We start from the raw sequence: 17,524 nt of genomic DNA on the forward strand, positions 1-17,524 counted from the left end.
GCGGCGCTCAGTACTGGATGCAATACTTCAATTGTGGCCTGACCAATGTTGCTTAGAGGGGGAGTATCACCTCTCTGGACCGGCTTTAGATGCATCTTTGGATGCATGACAAGGTATAGCTAGCCTTGCTGGCTGTGGTCTGGCCTTGGCGGCTTGTGTTCATCTTGGAGTCAGTAATGACTCCAAGATCCCTTTCCGCCTCTGTGCTTTCAAGAGGGGAACTCCCCAGCCTGTATGTATTCTGTGGATTCCTTCTCCCAAGGTGCAGCATCCTGCATTTATCTATGTTGAACTGCATCCTATTCTCATCTGCCCACTTTTGTAGTTTGTCTAAATCTAGTTGTAGCCTCGCTCTCCCTTCAAGTGTGCCCACCTCACCCCACATCTTAGTGTCATCAGCAAACTTGAACAACGTGCTTTCAACCCTCTCATCTAAGTCGCTGATGAAGATGTTAAACAGTGTGGGCTCAAGGACGGAGCCCTGGGGGACTCCACTGCTCACATCTTGCCAGGTTGAGTATGACCTGTCCACCACTACTCTCTGGGTGGGCCCCATCACCCCAACTGTACATATTATATATCTGTATATTATATATAAGTGTACATATGTTTATAATTTATGTTTATTTCTTCTGTAATAAGTTAATATTAATACATTTGTATATAGTTAAGTCACATAACTGTCCTGGCCTGGCTCTATAGGGACGGAGGGAACTGTGAGCAGTATGCAGTTCACCTACAGCACACCTGCCAGTTAACAATCCCCTCTGATTGGAGAAGGGAGAAACAAAACCCAAGTACACCCAGGCTACATGTGATTATTGTCATCTTTGGCATAAATGTTAAACACCATGAGTACACTAAAGTTAACAAAATGTTCACTTTATTCTCACTGGACGTGTTTACATGAGGTACTTACTGTGCAGTAGAGCAAATTACTGCATAGTAAGCATCTGCATCTACACGTGCAGACTCTTAGTGAGCAGTAATTTGCTCTACTTAGCAGTTAATTTGCTACCTGCAAATGCAGGGGCAGGGAGCACAAGGTACGCAGTACCTACTGTTATTTTGTGCACATGCCCTTTGTACACAAAATAACAGTAGGTACTGCATGTGTCACCAGCAATAACTCAGAATGGTTCATTGCCAAGTCACTGATTCATTTTTCAGAATGATCAAACTGCTGATGTGCTTTTAGGTAGCAGATTCTGATTCCAGAGGTACTTCCGGTGAGGAGGAGGAGAGTTATGTTTATGGATATCATGCTTAGGGATTCCTATCTCAGAAACTAATACTAATGTTCAAACATGGGTGAGTTAATGTTCAAACATGGGTATGTGAGATGCAGGTTTTAAACTTACTGAATTGCCTTTAACAGTTCTGCAGCTACCATTGTATAACTGATTTACTGCCTGCCATTAACAATCCTGCCTTAATTTCCATCAAAGAATGAACATGCATTTCCTGGAATTGCCCAGGCCAATTCTATCATAGCATTTTTGCCAACTTATTTAGTTCACAACAAATTATAACTCTAACACCTGATTACATTTGTTTTTATAATACACCACTGCTTGTGATGTGGTTAGTTTTGTGGCTGGATGGCAAGTTGCAACCCTGTGGGTGCAACTGCACATGCACTTTACTGCAGAGCTGACTAATAAGCTCCACAGTAAAGCATCACTGTCTTCACGTGTTCCCATATTAGGGCACAGTAACTTAATTAACTCCGATGTAGAATAGTGCTGTATAGGACAAGTACTGTCCTACAGTGGAGTAGTTATATGCACTAAAATGTACATGTAAACAGTGACTGGGGTTGGCTGGGGCATGAGGGTGGCACAATACAGTGGCTGCATGCCAGCTAGCTCTGTACTGCAGCCCAAGCCAGCCCCTCCACAGCATGTTGAGCTGGGCTGGAGCAGCCCTGGGTTGGCAAGCTGACCCCCTGGAATCCCTGCCAGTCCAGGGCTGCTCTACCCCATATCAACTTGCTGGGGTCCTGAGCACATGGCTAAATAAAAACTGTACCCGGAAGGAAAAAAATGTGGTGCAAACTGTGCCAGTTTATTGTTACTAGCTAACTGCATATGTAGATGCACCCTGTATGACCCAATTTAACATCAGTCAGGACTCGTAGTAAAGATATCGTTTATTAGACCAACAAGATTTTCGCAAAAAGAATTTCTTTAATTGTAAGCTTTCAGGCAATTTAATACCTGCACTTGGTCTGAGTTAGACTCAAGATAATGTTTACCTGCTCTGAATATATGCTGCATATTCCTTACATGAGTTACTGGCACACCCAGTTTCTAATGCCTGCTCCAGGTAACACTTTTGGTTATAAAGGTATTGCTTTGGTTAAACAAACTGCCAACTTCTCCTGTAAGTAAGGTTTTCTTTTCATCGTCATCATCATCATCACACATGACATGAATCAAGCTAGAATCATGTCTGTTTTGTCTCAGGAATCTAAGGAATAAGATGGAGAAAATACTGTTCCCTGCCTTTAAGCAGTGGGCAGACACTTCTCTAGTTTTTTTGTCTGGAAAGCACAAGAGCTATGACAGTCTTGTGTCAGTGTGAGTACTACATTCTCAAGAGGAGAGCAAAGGGGATGTGACCCTCATGCCCTCTTTACTCTCCTCAGATCCACAGAGCCAGCCCCATGGAGAAAGAAAGCACTATGTGCCCTGTCAAAAGGGTGAGCTGAATCCCACCTCTGTACTTCCTTGGGGGCATTACATCTGCCAAATGAATAATACCATCAGGAGCAGACATTCGTGTAGTAGACTTATCTCCAGCCCTTTACTCCCCAAGTCATGCCTTTAAAGAGAAAATTTATCTATCCTGAGTTTCAGTGGTGCTGACCAATGAGATGACATTTGTCTCAACTTATTGCTCAAACCAGTTATTATGCTATTTTATGCTATATTACTTTTGTGGGATGAGGAAAGAAAACCAGTTATTTTTTTAGGACCTAATCTTTTCCAGGATTTTTCTCTATATTGAATGCTGTCAAATTTGCCACAGAAGATGAGAAACTAAAAACTGGTTAACCCTGCTTTTATGTTTAGGGTGCTGCCTTCGGTGTTTCTCAGCAAACTTGTGCTGTTCAAAACAGAAGCTCTTATGCAATATTAAGTGTGACATAGCTGAGTTCCACTGTTTTAAATTTGCTGCAATGTGGTGTCAGCATTTACAGAAACAGTTAACCCCTGATATCAACACACAAAAATAGAAGTTTAAGATAAAACTGGGCCATTGAAGGCTGGTATGGGGTAGAAATAGTTAAAGATGCACCTGACAGTAGCTGTATAGTATGCAAAATCTACCATATACAGCAGTGATATGAAAATGCATTCAACTTGTTTAAATGTTTTATATTTGTTTGGCTCCTCAGTCCCCAAAGAAAATATACCTAGAGACCTTAAAAAGGAGCCTGCCTGTTTGATCCCTTTTACTTGATCGGCATAATACAGCATTGATGTCAATTAAGTTGCTTGTGCAGTAAAATACTGTGCATATGTATTAACAGTACTCTACTCTGGGCCTGGGTAGATGACTTAATCACATCAGTAAACAAGGAGAAGATGTATGGCATATAATCTTGTACTAGTATAACTATCTGGAATTTGGTGTAGAAATTGCTCAGGAAAAAATAGAAAAAAGCCAGCTATCCCCAGGTAACTGTGCTGTAAGAACAAAGAGGTGAACAAACTTATTATCTGCCCTTCTGCCATCTATTAGGCCCCTGCTACATGTTACATATGTTATGCAATTACCTGCATAATCACGGTTACTTGCACAATACATTTAGACCAGCCACAAGTGCAAAGTAATTATCACAAGATAAAAGTGACTTTACAGTAAAAAGATCTAGCCACCTATCAAGTTAGTGCTTGAAAATGTGTAACAACTCTACAGGTGGTTTCTGTCCAGCTTTAATTTGAACATGCAGCAGAACCCTTGGTATGTTCCTCTCATGCTGCAAGAAGCAACCCTGCAAGAGCTGCCTGTCTCTCCTCTCTAGATGCTTGTGTAATCTACATTGGTGGATAAAATGAAGTGCATTTTCTGGTTCAGCTATGCCATGTGCCTAAATCCTCAGATTCAGTGACTATTAGGGCAACAGTCCAGGGCCACATACAAATTGTAAGCTGGTTCATCTGCATTGTTATCAGTATAGGGAGGACTGGTGAAATGTACCATTACAACAGACTCTTCTATTTTTACTATTAAAGGTTAATCTCAAAGATCTTGGACAACTTTATAAAATCCGCATTGGCCATGACAACAGTGGAAATGATCCCAGCTGGTACTTAGAGGAAATTAAACTTGAGAGTGTGGCCCTAGTCTCTGATCAGAAGATTCATTTGCCTGTAAACTGCTGGCTAGCTGAAGATCTAAATGAAGGAGACACATGGAGAGAAGTGGCAGTTAGAAACTCTACAACAGAAGAGGTTTTGCCATGTATGTGTTCAGTACATTTTATTACATATTTATTAACCCAAAAGTGTTGCATATTGTGATGGATTGGCAGCTTTTCATGCTTCCTCCATGCTTCCATCCATGTCCAAAAGCTGGTCTAACCAGCCCCAGGACAATCCATTTTTACACAGAATTTTCTGGTTGTTGCTATATCACCCATGTCCCCAACATCTATACAGTGGATGTGGCTAGTCTTTGTGATCTCTGCCTTTTTATAATCTTTCGCTATTGTAACTTTGGTTTGTGATGCTCTTTAGAGCAACCAATGGGTGGATCAGGAAAGTAACAAGATGAATTTGATATTATTTGCTACCACCTTGAAATATAAGCATAGTTTCACCTGAGCTTCATCTAATACTGCTTATATGCAATCTGATTGAAGCCACTAGATAGCTGTTTCCCAAACCAGGCTTAAGCCACCGTCTTAACACTGAAATATTTACTTTTACACTTAACTTTTGATACCTTAAAAGATAGTCACTGCCTTTGATACTACTGTCCTTTACAAGTGAAGCCGGAAAAACAAGTATAAATTCAATTATAAAAAGGTCCTGAGATTTTTATAGGATCATGGGGATATAAGAAAAATCATTTATCACAATTTATTTTAGAGCATTTACTTGATATAAACAAGACAGTACTGTTGGCCAATTCTAGGCCGTATTGTATTATCATTTTAATAAATTGTATTCAAGATGAGGTAGTGAATATAGAAAAAAACAATGACCCAATGTAAAGAAGGGTCGTCACACACTTAGTAACAATCAAATAAGTTAAAAAGAGGGACAAATCCATGAAAGAACTCAAATGGAATGTCATTTCCCAGAAGAACACTGTAGAACAGAGCTGAGAAAATGGTCTTCTCTAGATCTTTAAATCAGAAGGGTCTGTTAGCTCATCTAGTCTAAGCATGTCAACACATGGCCACATGGGCTGAATCCAGTTTGCAGAGGTGGGTCATCCAGACAGTGGGGCTTCTCTCTGGCCAACAACTCATGCTTGGATCAAGTTGTGGAGCTTCTTGCTGTGGAGCATGTGCTCCCATAGCCAGTGTGCAGCACAGCCAACATGTAGGGGATTAATACTCCCTGCCCCCTTATCCGCAGCAAATTTTCCAGGCTTTGATTGCCAGTCAGAATACAAAATGGGCAGCAGAGTGGCAACGTTGACCCCCTGTGTGCTGGCTGGGCTGACACACTGACTCTGGTAAGCTATGGCAAGAAATCACGTGGACCAGATGTGGAGCTGGGTTGTCTGGCCCACGAGAAGAACCATGGTCTGGATCAGACATGCCAATCCAAAATTTGAGTTTGAAATAATCTACTTTCCTCTACTACACAAACTATACAAATATTTAGAAGGGTGGACATTGCCTGCTCACTCATTTTGTACTTTCCCCATTCCCCAGATTCCAGAACATTACAAAACCTAACACTCTCACTTATTAAGGAGTTACAAAATTGAAAGTGATCGTATTGAACTAAGGCCTATACATTTGGGAAATAATAATGCCTTGCCAAAGAATTACTGTTGGGGTCACCAACTGACATAAATAGCACATACGGGTGCAATAGAAAAAATCATCTGCAAAGTGATGTCAAGGATGAGCTTGATCCACAGGACCCAATTCTGTGCTGTGCAATCATGTGTACCAGTCCAAAAGAGGTGTAGGGTATGATCATTCCAATGTATATACTGACTTTGCACAATTGTAAAAATCTGCTTCAGGTGTGGGGCAGGTGAGAATCACATCCTCATTTTCTATGATTGAAAATACTTTCACAATGGGTCTTTTATTCAGCCCTGTTAACTTTGGGACATTGTTTTTGTAGGAACATTGTCATTTTTTTACTTGCTGCCTATATTTTAATGAAAGAGAGAGAAACAGAGTGAGTGAGCATTTTAGAAGTGTCCTAAATTTGTAAATTTATTGCTACAAATTAACCATTGATTTTTAGCTCATTTAAATTGAACATCAATATAAATGTATTGATTTCCCAAAGATTTTCTATTTAGCTTCTTCAAAACCAGCAAATGAAATTCTATCCAGTTGCATTTCCCATTTAAAAGGGTAATTGCTTAAAAGTGATGGACAAACTGCATCATGTCATTCTCTCCAACAGAACAGATGATCTAGTACATATTACCTAATAGTAACCTGTTGCAATTTAGTAATTTGTCTCCTACGCTTTCAAGTCAATCTGATACCAGTGACTTCACTTAATTAAAAATACTAAATTCATTTCATTAAAAATAGTACTAAATTGACTTAATTAAAAATAATTAGACATATTTTAAAAGAAAAGGTATAAACTAAACTCATGAGAAATTGAATTTTTATTACTCTTATTTATCACTAGAATGTATTACTCAGCATCTCTCCTTAAACCTAATCTTCACCCATCTTTCTCCATCCAACATTCAGTTGTGTTTCCAACAAACTTGAAAGCTTGGAATTGCTTTTGGGCTCTTACTTTGTCTGGCTCTTACTTTGTCTGGCTTCTGTTAACTCAAGATGGTGCTGTTAAAATAATCTTTCTGCTCAAAGTGATGCTTTCACCTCTTTGCTGACTTGCCTACATCTCCCATATCAAATTCAGACTCCTAAACCTCAGGGCTTTGTATTGCTCTGCCCTTGCTTATATCTCACCTTTGTTTTTTACCTCCTTCCAGACCGACCAGATCTATGTGTTCCCTTTTGTCTTCTCCTGTCATTGATTCATGTGTTCTTTGCTGTCATCCCTTCTTACTCTTGGATCTCTTTTCTGGCAGTTCAGAACATTGGTCCTGACTTCCAGTGTTCATAACTTCGTACTTACTGAACCAGTTTTTTTTTTAAGTTGGCTTTTTTCCTTGGTACTACTTCAGACCCAGATTCTTTTAAATAGTTTTAGTTATGGTTGTTTTAAAGTTAATAATCATGTTCTTAATTGAATGGGCCTTACTGGGTTGGTGTCTCTCTCTTTCTCTCTCTTTCTGTCACATGCACATGCACTCACACACGCATGCCCAGAAGACCTGAAGCTAAAAAACAATGCTACATGAAGTGCTCACAACTTTGCTTTAATTGCTTGTGACTTTAAATCTGCAAAAATTATTTTCTTCAAACCTGACTTGGGCTTTTGATCTGAGCTTGCATAGTGCTGCAATTTTGAAACTGTGGTTATCTAAATGCAACATTTGTAATGAGGCTATCTATTACAATTGTGAATGCAGATATCTGCATTCTATTCTATCTATTATATTCATGCTCGCTGCAGAAAAGTTGATGCAATTTGGCTTTTTTGTGTCATCTTTAGAGGGAAGCAAATCAAGAAAAACTCTATCCCCAAAAGGTTTCTTTTTTTGTTTTGAGAAATGTAAGGGTGAGTATAGAGGGGATTAAAATAAGCTAATGTGGTCAGTCTGTTCCAGCACTGGTGGGAAAATGACTGGTTTTAGGTGTTCCTGGCATTGCCAGTGAACCAGACTTTAATAAAACAGCATAAAAGATTACCACAAAATATGAAAGGTTCTTATGTTGTCATTATCATCCATTGACATTTATCAAGTGCCAATGTAAAAATTCAGTTTGAGGCAGGGATCCATTGACATGAAGTAAATCAACTAATACCTGTACTTTTCCTGTAGGTTTCTTTTATGTTATAAAGAATAACTTCTGTTATGAAATCAGTGGGGCTATTAATTGAAATGTAAGGATACAAGTTGATTAATAGCTGAGAAATATGCTTCCTTTGGATATCACTGCATACTGATGTGCTTTATGGAGATTTATTTAGGGTGGTTTGTTTCCTTCATCTGAAGCATCCAGCCTCAGCCTCTATTGGAAAAAGAATACCTGTCTAGTTAAATCCTTGGTTAGAACTCATTATAGGCATTTTTATATTGTTCTTCGATATCATTTTTAACCACCCCCTTGAGAAGCATGGAATATAATGCTTGGTTTTTTTTTATGAACAGAGAGAGGTAGTTAGCTATGCTAGTCTAAAGTCAGGCAGAAGGCAGGGTAGAAAGGCACCTTATAGTAACTGAGTCACAAATGCAAAAACTTTTGTGAGCAGGGGTTCCCTTCATCAGATGCTACCATAGTGCAGTATTGCAAAAATATCATCTGATGAAGTGAGTGGAGTGATATTTTTCATCCTTCCTATAAAGATATGCCTTTGTGCAACAATGAATACAGGATTCATGGGAGCAGCAAATAAGCAAAAAAATTTTTTACAAAAAAAGCTTGCTGATGAGAACACTTTCTGGGTTCTTGCTCCAAGGGAGCTATCTCTTGCGGGCCACATGGACAAGATATTTTCTGTTTAATGCAATAGTATAGAGAGTTTCCTGTCAAAGTACATCGTAATGCTCATATAAGGCTGTAAGCAGGCATTGCATTTCTCCCAGGAGAAAGCCTCATGTGCCCGGATCCTACACAGATGTTCACAGTCATTGTCCTGCTTCAAGTACCTGTGAAGTATGCTGGATAAAATGTGCTAACAATTTTTCCCAGGGTATTGCTGGTGCATCTGTAAAGTTAATTGTAGCTCATCTAACTTAATTGAGGTTCATTCCAGGGGCAAGCCTGTCAGGCTGCTATTCTTCATGGCCACCTACTGGCAGAAGGGCATCAATGCAACTTTGGAGGGCTCTGTGTATAGAGGGCTATGCCCTTACTGTTTTGATCAGAGTCAAAACCTGGAACAATCCAAACTTCCTCACATGAGATGTCTGTTTACAGACTTAATTCATCAGAATGTGCATTCCGTTGTTATTCTTGCCCCAAAATGTTATTTACTGAGCACTGTTTCTGTGTGCAAAACCTAAAGTAAAACATTATCCCAGCCTCAAGGGGCTTCACTTTTACCTTAGACAGACTAAACATATTCAAATCTAAAATTCTCCATGTGACAAGAGAGCGGCATAGTCACAAAGAGATATATGTATTATTCTTTTTGTCTGTCTTTCTTTCTTTTATTTATTTAATGTGCACTTCTTTTTTACTCAAGGTGAATTATTCAGATGTGTGTCCAGAGAATCATTTTTGATTCAGTCATTATAGTTTCTCTGATTATCTCATAGTCTTTTGGTTTTATATTATAAATTAAATATGAGCCAATTTCTGTGTTATGTTTTAGTTTTCCCTAATGCTGTTCCTGTGCATCCAGGAGTTCATTCATTCACTTTGATGAATGAACCAATTTATCTCAATAAACCAATAAACCAATTTAATCTATATCAGCCAAGCCTGATACTACATCCAAAGTAAAATAATTTATTCAGAGCCCCTTCCTTTAAATCATTTATTACAGCAGGGCTTAATTTTCAAATAGGGTTTTCCCTGTCTCTAAAATGTACCCACAATTATTTTCCCTGCAGTTTCAATAATACAAATCACTAGTAGGCCCACACAATATAGATGTCTGTCTGATCTTTTAGTTGGGGCTACATTCTGCTAATAGCATCTGCTGATATGTAGTTTCAAAACCACAGGTATAAAATATTAGCACACAGCTTTGGGGTCAGTATTGGGGCTGGAATCCACCCCTTTTACTGAGAATAATACTTTCTGCAACCAAGAGTCCAGTTTGACAGCACAATCAACCCGCTATTTTGGAAATTTGACTGACAGTATTGTGTCCAATACTGATCATCCGAAGATTTGATTGTATTAACTGTGGTTTTAACAGGGACTATGGGTCCTTATCCTACTACTTGGACTTGCTATTAACTCTGATGTCTCTCTGTGTATTATCAACCTTGTGCATCTCAGTCAATCTAATCAATACACTTATGGTACTACCTCTCGTAGAGGTTCCCCTTCCCTTCTATATAAAGTTTTTCCTTCTGCCAGTCCTTCCATGGCATCTGATCAGGTAGGTTGTTGCCTATAGGTAATGTCTCTTTAAATCAGTTAGTCTCTAAGATGCCACCTGCCTTGCCCTATCTTCTGCAATACTGATCATAATCTGTTGCTAGGTGTACATATTCACTCTGCCAATTTGCTCTCTGTGCTCTGTTATCCCCTCCACCTGAACAGGTTTTTTGTTTTGTTTTTTAAATTCAAAAGCAGATTCTTCTACTTTGTTATTGTACAGCAGGGGTGTCAAACTCATCGGGCCCCATGGGATGGATGAGTGGTTCTGGGTTACTCCACAGGCTGGATCCATTGTGTGGGTCTGGGTTGGTAGAGGTGCTATGGAGTGTCTTGGAGTGCAGTGGCAGGGTGGTGCTGCCGGCTGTGTAAGCTCTAGTCTGGCCCTGAGCGCAGCTGGCAGCATGGACAAGCCCTGGGTTCTGCCCGCAATGTGCACCAGACTGGCCCCACACTCTGTGTGCAGTGCGTGGGGCTGGTTTTGCATGTGCCAGATGGTAGTGCCTGGGTCCAATTTCAGACCTGCTATGGACCAGATGATAGCACTCCGCAGGCCAGATCTAGCCCATGTGATGTATCTTTGATACCCCTGTTGTACAGAAACAGTGTACAACTATATATGGTATTAAACATCACTTTGATATCCAACTTAATTATGCCTCCAGCTTCACTCCCAGCTGCCTCATGTCATCCATGAAAAAGACTGGCATTTATCTTAGAGCAGAAGTATCTCTGCTAGAAGCATAAAAACTAGTTTTTATCAGGTTTTACACATTTTCCACAGATATGCATGTTTCTGAGTGAGATCTAATCATATCTCACAAGCTAGGAAGTGGTGGTCCCAAGGTCCCTTCCAGCCCTAATATCTATGAAAGCTATGAAAATGTGACCAGAGTCAGTACACCATTTGCTGACAGATTTAGAGAAGTATTCATTTGTATGAGGCCCTGGCCATATGTTACACTTAAGACCTGATAGCCAGTTAAACGCATCTTAAGTTGTGTGCAGGAGATGCCTGGGTTTGTGGTTCCAGGCTCTCACTGCACCGGTGATTAGGCATGATTGGATCTGATCTGGATCCCACAATCATGCCTCCTGCCATGCTTATGTGATGCATGTGGCTTGTACATCAGATCCTATCACTCCTTTACCTGAACATCTGACCAGTGGCCAGACTCCAGAGTAAATCTATTGAAAAAATCCATGGTGCTTTTTTCCAAGAATGCCATGACTATGTTCCAGCTTGGTCAGATATATCTACTCTAGTTCCCTTTGCATCTTCAAATATCCATGGTGGTGTTCTTCACTTCTTGTCCTAAATTGTTTTCCAGTTTTTAAACTTGTCATGCAATGTTAACTGCATAGAATGTCACTGGTAAGGAATGATTTGGATGTGAGTATAGGTGTGAGGTTTTTAGGTTGTTTAAAAAACTGTTTTCATATATTTTGTTTGTGAAATGTGCCATATGTAAATACTAGATTTTATTAGGAGCAGTTACTCAGTAGTAGTAGCACCTTTAATTGATATCTACAGAATACTCTTTAATACCAACATCATAATAGTTTGTTATAATTTTCCTACTTGTCTTTCATCTCTTTCTTAAAGGTTGCTTAAATGTGCTTTCCTTTGGGTCCTTGTCATCTTTCTCCTCTCCAGAGGGCTATTAAAATCTCCATTACTGAATACTGAAACAATAATCTCTCTTATCATGTACCAGATAGTAACAGAAGTGACCAGCTGTGATTAGAAAAGAAACACCGCATGGAAAAAAATTCTACTAAGACCTAATTAGGAGCAAAATTTATTTATATTAAAAGGAAAGCTAATAAATAAATAAGTGCACTGGAATACAGTATCATGTAACTGCTAACAACAGTTATTCTGAAACAGAACTTTTAGTATCTGATTAATTAGTGTAGTTCAAAATTTCTAAATATATTACCTTTATTTCTAAACTGTGATCATGGATCTGCCTAGAGTAGAGTAGAAAGAGATGTTTTTTAAAAAATAATCTAGTGAATATATTTAATTAAGAGGGCTTTTTTTAATGTGTTGATGTTTACTGTGGATTTGATAAAACACCTTCAAAACAAGTCAGGTGGTCACTGACAACCTACTTTCTTGGCATAGACAAAGTGCGTGTATATGTGTGTGTGTGTACATCCTTGTTTCTATAGCACACAGATCTGAAAGTGCTTTGATTAACCAGAATTCTTATGCTTTTTTTCTTGGGGTTTCAATTTGTATTTGTGGGCCAGTTGCCAAGAGTTCTATGATTTTGCACAAGATAGTTTCACTCTTGAGATTGACAACTCCATGGGTTTGGTAGAACAATGATAGTCCTTCAATTCTCAAATTTGGCCTGGTTTTCAGCAGGGAGACAAGAAAATGGAACACTGGGGAATGAATGCTTGCTAGCCTGTTTTACTGAGCAGATGGGGTTGCTATGTTCAGCACATACGGTTGCTTTTTAAGGTCAGTGGTTTCATATTTATGTACAGAGAATTAGAGTTATTGAGCCTGGAGATGACAAACGTGTAGATCACTGCAACTAATTCCAAACTTGACAGAGAGGGTACAATCTCCTGGCCAACTGTCAATGATAAAGCAGATAAGTACATACAAAAAAAAAACAAATAATCAAAAGATTTTTCCTCTTTTTTTCTTTAGTGGTGGTTTATGAGATCCATGTGCACACTGGGTCTAAACTTGGTGCTGAAACAGATTCTAATGTATATATCATCCTAATGGGAACAAGAGGAGATACTGGCAAACGAAAGCTCCACAGATCTAAGAAAAATAAAGTCAAATTTCAGCACGGACAGGTAAAGAAAAAAAATGTGCAAAGCTGCACTATTTCTGATCAAGGCTGAGAGTTTACTAGCAGCAAATAGGTTCTTCAAAAAAGTCTACATGCATCTTGTTCACAAATTTTCTTTGATCATTTTAGTTTTCTCAAATATGTCCTTTATTCAGAATTATTTACAGAATTATTTTATTTTTGGTCTGTAGATTATGGGGCATAATTTGCTGAGAGTTTCAAATATTCAAAGTCAAGCTATATTGATGATTTTTTATAAGATGCATGGGTCGCACAGTGATGGTAATGTTTCTGTACCTGTGATTGTATGGCTATCACTCCTAGAATCAAGTTACATATCCCTGCTGCCCCCAGCATCTTCCCTATACTGTGTTGGGGAAGCAAGTCAAGCAGGGTTTAGAAGATACCACTGAGGCTTGTCCCATGCCTATGGAATCCCCAGCTACCTGATTGAGGCAGTTTTAAGACCTTTTGCATCAAAGGCATCAAGACACCTTTAGGATTTGACTCACTTTTACAGATGTCAGGAAAACAACAAGCTTTATCTATTGATATTACTTCCATTTGCAGTTGAACCTGTGCAAGATATACAGTATTATACATGTGGGCCCAAAATAACAGGGTGAGAATCCATGCTTACACAAAGTCTCCAAGGATGAACCCATATCCCTCATATGCTCTGCTCTTTTTTTAACCTGAGTATTTGTGGTTAAAGAAGAAATACACAAGGAATTTGGGACTTACTTCTACTCAGAGTTAAGGAGCAAGTTTAATGCTTAATTGAACTTGTTTCCAGAAGTAGCATCTGGAAGGCAACAGTTTTGAACACGTCTCATGATACTTGGACCATATAATCAAGACCTGCATCAGTCTTATTTTTTTTTCTGGTTCTACAGGTGGATATCTTCTACCTAAAGGCTATATCACTAGGATACCTAAAGAAAATTCTGATTAGCCATGATGGGACTGGTCCAGGTAAGAGTTAACTTTCTAGTGACTAAAATTTTTCTAAGCTGTTTTGAAAACACAGTATATTTTATTTTTATACATAACACCTTTCACACACAGCAGTGTTATGAAAGGCCTTGCAGTGAGAAGGAGAATAAAGGAACACACACTTACTACTACATACAGTAATGAGATAACAGAAAACTAATGTTCTGGACAGCAATGTAGATATGGAAGTTCCTGTAAAAAATGTCAGCTCATTCTTGTTTTGCCAGCTGATTTAAAACAGAGTGCCATTTATTTGTTGCACACTGTTGCAGAAGAATTTATAAGAATAACACCTAGAACTGAGTAAAATATTTCCTTAATAGAAAGTGAAAATGAGGCACAGAGTTAGAACAGAGTTAGAGCAAGGATATTCAAGAGACACTTTGCCACCAAATGGAGTCTTAGAGGACCACAGAATAGAGACTGGTAGCTTGAAGGGGCATTAAAAAAATCTGACAACTTTAGGCTATTTGTTCTATACGTATGGGCACATGCTCCCTGCCAGCCCAGGGATGCCCCCCAGGCCATGGGCCACGCTGCCATTGCCAAGCAAAGCCAGAGACCAGGGCTGGCCCCTGTGTTCCCTGTCAGCCCAGGACAGAACCTGGGAAGCTGCAGCCAGAGCCTGGAGCTCCCCCTGGTTGTTAGAGGGGGGCAGAACAGAGCAAGAGCAACCCTGGCCTAAACTGCTCCTTCTTGGCTCAATTTGCTGCTCTGCAGTTTATTTAGTTGCATTGGATGCATCTACACATGCAGTTACTGCACATGAAAAAACTCTGGAGCCTGTTCCAGAGTCTTTTGCTCCTGGGTGCACTGTTTGAATATGCACCTAGGAGCAATTAACTCTGGAGCAGTCAGCTCCAAAGTGTATTCATGTGCAGTACATGGAGCCTGATCAGAGTAGGCGTGGCTGGCAGGAGGCCCCAGGAGCCAGCTTGCCAGCCCGGGGCTGTTCCAACTAGGCTCAATGTGCTGCAGAGGGTTTGGCTGGGGCACAAGGGTACTTCATCATGGGGCTAGAAAGCAGGTAGCTCCTGCACTCAAGCACTCGTGTGCCCCAGCCAACCAGGTCAGCATCTACGCATGTGGTGCTCTGCATGGAAAAAACTCAGCGGCAGGGTAGTATTTGTATTTACAAATAGTATTTACAAATAGTATTTACAAATACTACTCTGCTGCAAAGCTTATTAGTTTCCTGTGCCCTAATAGGAGCACATGTCTAGACACTGAGACATTTACTGCAGAGCTAATTAGTCATACAGTAAATGTCTTGTGAAGATGCACCCACCCCATCAATTGCACGTGTAGATGTGTCCACTGGGTACCTTGGGGAAGTGTTTCTGTAGTTTGCATTACATTCTTTCTACATGGTCACTAACAAAATGAGACACCTCTGGAGGAGAACAGCCATGTACAATACCCTGAGATCTGTATCAATCTGACATACAGCTTGGTGTCACTGGAATAGTATAAACAAAAAAAAAAAAGAGATGACATTTTAAAAGCAATAAAGAGTCAAGTACAGCAAAGTATATTTGAAGAGTAGCTATGGTGAAGAGATGCAGAAAAGGATCACTTAAGGTCAGTAACTTAACACAGTACCTGACCCATATGACACGGGGCATATTGTTCCTGCAATTGAATTGTACTGAGATGATGATCAGATTAGACCTCCTTAACTAAGCAGGGTCAGATCTTGTCAACACTTATTATTGGGCTCTTCGTCCCGTTGTTCTAGGCCCTAGGCTTTTGGCTCCCTGTCCCTAAGAGATTAGTTTTACTGAAAACCAAATGCAACAAACCCAAACCACAGGAGAAACTGAGAGAGACTTTGCAAGACTGAGAAGGTTTAAATAATTTACACTGAAGAGCAGGTTGTTTTTTTTAATACTAATTTCAAAAAGTTCACTGTTCATCTATAACTATTTATGCTCCTGTTACATGGTAAGATAGGTCTCACCTCAGAAAAGCCCACATGAACTGGGAAGAGCCTTATGCTTCAGGAACCAGGGGAAAAAATCTCTATGATGAAAAGTAAAAAACCTCCCTGAATATTCATTTATCCTAACTCTTTTTGGAGTCAGCATTCATAATCAAACTCCAGATTAGATCATTTTTTAGGTGTATTTCAATTACCCCCCAAAATTTCAGTTGTCTAAATTATTACTCAGTTCATCTGTGACCATGCTGTTTGTTGTCATTGTTATTCCTTCATTTTTTATATAGTGCCTTAAAATTGATAGGCATCTGTGTAGCATAGCTGGGAGAAAATGGCTGCTGTGTTCCACCACAGAAGTTCAATGTTGAATGAGCGAACTCTCTATGAAGAGTCTATAAAGTGCTCGAATCCTTTATGATTAAAGTGTTACATAAATGTAAGTTGTTGTTATCAGAACAGTAAATGAAAAATCTTCATGTGATTTTTCTTACCTCAGGCATGAGGGGACTTCAATAAAGACATGTCATAAGAAGTTTATTAAAGAGTGTGGTTTTCTCTCTTTAAGGAAGGATGAGACAAAACAAAAATGTGCCCTTGAAATACAGGCTTCAACAAAACACAAATTTGAAAGGTTTTGCAAAAAGGTTGTCACCTGAATAAGAACCCTTTCTGTTTATTTTCAATAAGTCTGTTTCAATCAGAATTAGCTAACTGAATGCTTAGTGTTTATGCTGTAGTCTGCTTTTATGGTTTCATAGATTTTCCAGACATTAGAGCCGGAAGGGACCTTTGTGAGATCATTGGGTCCAGGCCTCTGCCCAAGGGGCAGGAAGGCAGTTGGGGTTGGATCACCCCAGCAAGATAAGCATCCAAGCATTTCTTAAAAGGTATCCAGAATAGGTGTTTGTTACCTATTAAAATCTCTATATATATTCAAATAGGTAACAAAGGAAAACGTTCCAAAAATATTCTTAGCAATGTCTTTTAACAACCCTAAAGATATACAGACAAATATTTACAATACAAACCAAAACCCATTATACCAAAATAACCCAATTCTGTAATCTTTTGTACAAGATATTCATAATTATGATAACAATTATACAAAATATGAGGCACAGTTTTTCATGATATAAGGCGTGTTTACCCCTGGATCCAAGCTAGCAAGGGGTGCTTCCCCTTCTATGGGTCCAGCTGGGAGGGAAACTTTCACCCATCACTTTCTGCGTCACTCCCAGACCTCCCCTCCTGGCCCTGTACCCCACTTTGGGCACCAAGGGTTCTTCCAGCTCTCATGAGAGGGAACCTATCCACTGCTGGCTAGATTTACCTAGCCTTATGACTAGGCCTCCCCTTTCCCAGGTCCTGCTCTGGGCTCTGGGGCTTTTTTAGTTCTTTGGCTAGGCCACACTG

At 39.5% G+C, this 17,524-nt stretch overlaps 1 protein-coding gene across 1 annotated transcript in view; it reads left to right on the plus strand.

The window, feature by feature from the left end:
* The window catches only part of LOC149869243 (lipoxygenase homology domain-containing protein 1-like), a 270,001-nt gene that overhangs the window by 113,906 nt on the left and 138,571 nt on the right, over positions 1–17,524 (plus strand). The window contains exons 25-27 of the mRNA XM_090037326.1: positions 4,245–4,473; positions 13,026–13,180; positions 14,073–14,151. Coding sequence (XP_089893452.1) covers positions 4,245–4,473; positions 13,026–13,180; positions 14,073–14,151 — 463 coding nt within the window. The remainder of the gene's footprint in view (positions 1–4,244; positions 4,474–13,025; positions 13,181–14,072; positions 14,152–17,524) is intronic.

Source organism: Crocodylus siamensis, chromosome 3, assembly GCF_052110815.1.
Source record: "Crocodylus siamensis isolate JL-2025a chromosome 3, ASM5211081v1, whole genome shotgun sequence".
NCBI lineage: Eukaryota > Metazoa > Chordata > Crocodylia > Crocodylidae > Crocodylus > Crocodylus siamensis.